Source organism: Geospiza fortis, unplaced genomic scaffold (assembly GCF_000277835.1).
Source record: "Geospiza fortis unplaced genomic scaffold, GeoFor_1.0 scaffold23, whole genome shotgun sequence".
Taxonomy (NCBI): Eukaryota; Metazoa; Chordata; class Aves; order Passeriformes; family Thraupidae; genus Geospiza; species Geospiza fortis.
In genome coordinates this window covers 16,764,905-16,768,086 of record NW_005054303.1, presented here as the reverse complement: position 1 = coordinate 16,768,086, position 3,182 = coordinate 16,764,905, and the positions used below count along the sequence as shown (strand labels likewise).

Here is a 3,182-nt window from a genome sequence, read left to right as displayed (position 1 = left end):
TGCTGAACAGCACAAACCACATCCACGAGCCTGACCCGGGCTCCTCGGATATCTCCACATCCACCAAGTCGGGCTCCACTGCCAGCAGTAGCAACGGGGATACTAAAGTCAGCCAGGATAAGAAGGTGGTCGTCGCAGAAGCGACGTCCTCCACAGCTCTGCTGAAATTCAATTTTCAGAGGAATATACCTGGGATACGTATGTTTCAAATCCAGTACAATGGTACTTACGATGACTCCCTTGTTTACAGGTAAGGCAGCCCCAGCCTGCCCGTGTGGGACCGTGCTGGGTGCGTGGTGCTGCCGTGTGGCCCTGGCCTGGGCACCCCTCTGCTGCAGTTCCTGTGCCATGCCGTGCCAGCTGAGCAGAGCCCAGCCCCGGCAGCTCGTGGTGGGAGCCTCCGGAAGGACTCGTGCCATTTCTACTCACAAACGGGAAAATTACTTAGAACAGTGTTATTTTTAGGTAATTCAAGTGGACCTCTAATCCTCTGAACTGATCTGAGAAAGGTTGTGAAGGTAGATGGATTAAATGGTGCCTAATGTGCTCGGCTTTGTGGAAGCACAGGGAGGACAGTGTCTGTAAGCATGTTCCTCGCAGCACTTTCTGGTGATGCCTGTGCTGGGGACGTGCAGGGGGCTCTGTGCTGCCTGGTGTGGCTGTTGCACCCTTCAGCACTGGCTTTGCTTGGTCATTTCTTCTGTGCATTTCTCCATCCATTACTAGGACAAGGGGTGCTGGCTTTAAACTGAAAGAGAGTAGATGTAGATCAGGTAACTGAAAAAAATTTTCTCTGTGAGAACAGTGAGACCCTGGCACAGGTTCCTCAGAGAAGTTGTGGGTGCCTCATCCGTGGAAGTGTCCAAGGCCAGGCTGGACAGGGCTTGTCTGGTGGAAGGTGTCCCTGCCCATGGCAGGAGGGTGAACTAGATGGTCTTTAAATGTTGCTTCCAACCCAGGCCATTCTGTGATCCTGTGAATCCATGTTTTTGATGTGGTGGTTCTAATGGGGGGCTCTGCCATGCTGAGCTGTGCCAGGGGCCTTGGCAGTGACTGCTGCTACATGGAAGGCTGGGCAGGAGCTGCTGGGGGATGGAGATGAGCCCCACGAGGACAGTGGACAAGCCATGGTGGTGCCCAGCACAGCCTGGGCTGCCCCACAGGGTGGGAAGGCGCGGCTGTGTCCATCAGGTTCATTCACAGTGGTTTCCTTCTCCCCCAGAATGATACCTCCCACGAGCAAAACCTTTCTGGTCAACAACCTGGCTGCGGGGACAATGTACGACCTGTGCGTCCTGGCCATCTACGACGACGGGATCACCTCGCTGACGGCCACCAGGGTGGTGGGCTGCACACAGTTCACCACCGAGCAGGATTATGTGCGCTGCCACTTCATGCAGTCCCAGTTCCTGGGCGGGACCATGATTATCATCATCGGTGGGATCATTGTGGCGTCCGTGCTCGTGTTCATCATCATCCTCATGATCCGCTACAAGGTGTGTAACAACAACGGGCAGCAGAAGGCCACCAAGGTCAGCAACGTGTACTCGCAGACCAACGGGGCTCAGATCCAGGGCTGCGGCGGGGCGCTGTCGCAGTCCATGTCCAAGCAGGCTCTCGGGCACGAGGAGGGCGTCCATCCAGATTCAATGCAATGTTTTCTTTAACCAGCTCTCATCAAATTTATTATTCATTTTTTAGCCTAGCTTTCAAGTTAAACGGATGAGGATATTAAACTATGAAAAAACCTTTCAGATGAAGGGCTGGCTTCATCTCTCAAAAAGCAGGAGAGCCAAGGTTAAAACTGTCACTACTAGGAGACCTCTACAATATTAAAGAGACACAATGAGAGCAAGCTAAAAATGGTATTTCAGGATTAACTCAAATTTTTTGTGTGTTTGCAGATTTATTACAGAACCAACTCCTACTCATGTTAGGTGACTAATCTCATTGCAATGTAGTAACTTGTATAAGTAGGAAAATAAATAAGACTTAGCCTTTACTGATTGTTAGATTGCTGAATTAAATTATAGCTTATTTTAAAACTCTTTAAATATATTATACCCTTAACTACTGCACTGATTTATATTTTTGATATTTAGTCCTACCAATGACAGAATGAGTTGGATTTTACAGAAAAAAATAGCAACATGTGAATCATGTTAAGCGATATTGCGTGGCATGCTCTGAGCACTGCCATCCCAAGTGAGCAAGAGAACAAGAACATAAAATCAGTGTCATATTTAACTGTGCTCCTTGGCCTTACAGATTTCAAAAAAAAAAAAAAAAGGAAAAAAAGATTAAGGGGGGAAAAAAAGCACGAAACAGCACCAGTGCCTTCCCTGCTCTAGGACTGGCTTCCTGGTTCTGCGGTAGCAGAAAACAAAAGAGAGAGTTTTCACAGAAAAAGCCTTTTATAAAGGAAATGCAATTTCCTCCAAGCTAACAAATAACCACTTCTGGATCAATCAGTAAAATGATATTTTTTAAACCGGTCAGACTGTACATTTCTTTTCCGTGACAATGGTGTTGCCTTTGTTTTTAGGCAGATGCTGTACAGGAGCAACAACGCTGTGTTGTTATGTTGTGTAAAATAAAATATTCACTCGGTACGCCAGCCAGCCTCGCGGTGACTGCCCTGCCGGGGCCGGGCCTTGGTGCTGCTGCAGAGCTCCCGCTGTGGGGCACCAGCAGGCACCAGGGCATGGGGCCCTTCCCCTGTGCCGGCTCTGGCTGGCTGGGGCTGGCACTGGTGGAGCGCTGGGATCCCACATTGGCTCTCCCTGAGAGCTGCCTGAGCTGGGATCCTCCCCGAGAGCTGCCTGAGCTGGAATCCCACAGCCTGAGCTGGGATCCCACACTGGCTCTCCCCGAGAGGTCCAGGGCACCCAGACCTGGTGCAGGCAGTGCCCTGTTCTGCAGCCCTCGGCAGGGAGTGGGGCTGGGGCACCTCAGGGTGCTGGGCACAGCTGAGCAGGGCTGTGAGTGGGACAGGCAGATGGGCAAGTGGGCAAGTGGGCAGGTGAGCAGGCAGGTGGCTAGGTGGGCAGGCAGGCAGGTGGGCAGGTAGTGGGTAAGCAGGTGGGCAGGTGGACAGGCAGGTGGACAAGTGGGCAGGCAGGTCACCAGGTAGGTGGACAGGCAGGTGGGCAGGCAGGCGGGCAGGTGGACAAGTGGGCAGG

General features: G+C 51.7%; 1 protein-coding gene across 1 annotated transcript in view; it reads left to right on the top strand.

Moving 5' to 3' along the window:
• The window catches only part of LRFN5 (leucine rich repeat and fibronectin type III domain containing 5), a 2,809-nt gene extending 1,142 nt beyond the window's left edge, over positions 1–1,667 (top strand). The window contains 2 exon segments of the mRNA XM_031066223.1: positions 1–250; positions 1,223–1,667. The exon segment at positions 1–250 is cut by the window's left edge and continues 23 nt beyond it. Coding sequence (XP_030922083.1) covers positions 1–250; positions 1,223–1,667 — 695 coding nt within the window.
• The last annotated feature ends 1,515 nt before the right edge of the window (positions 1,668–3,182 follow it).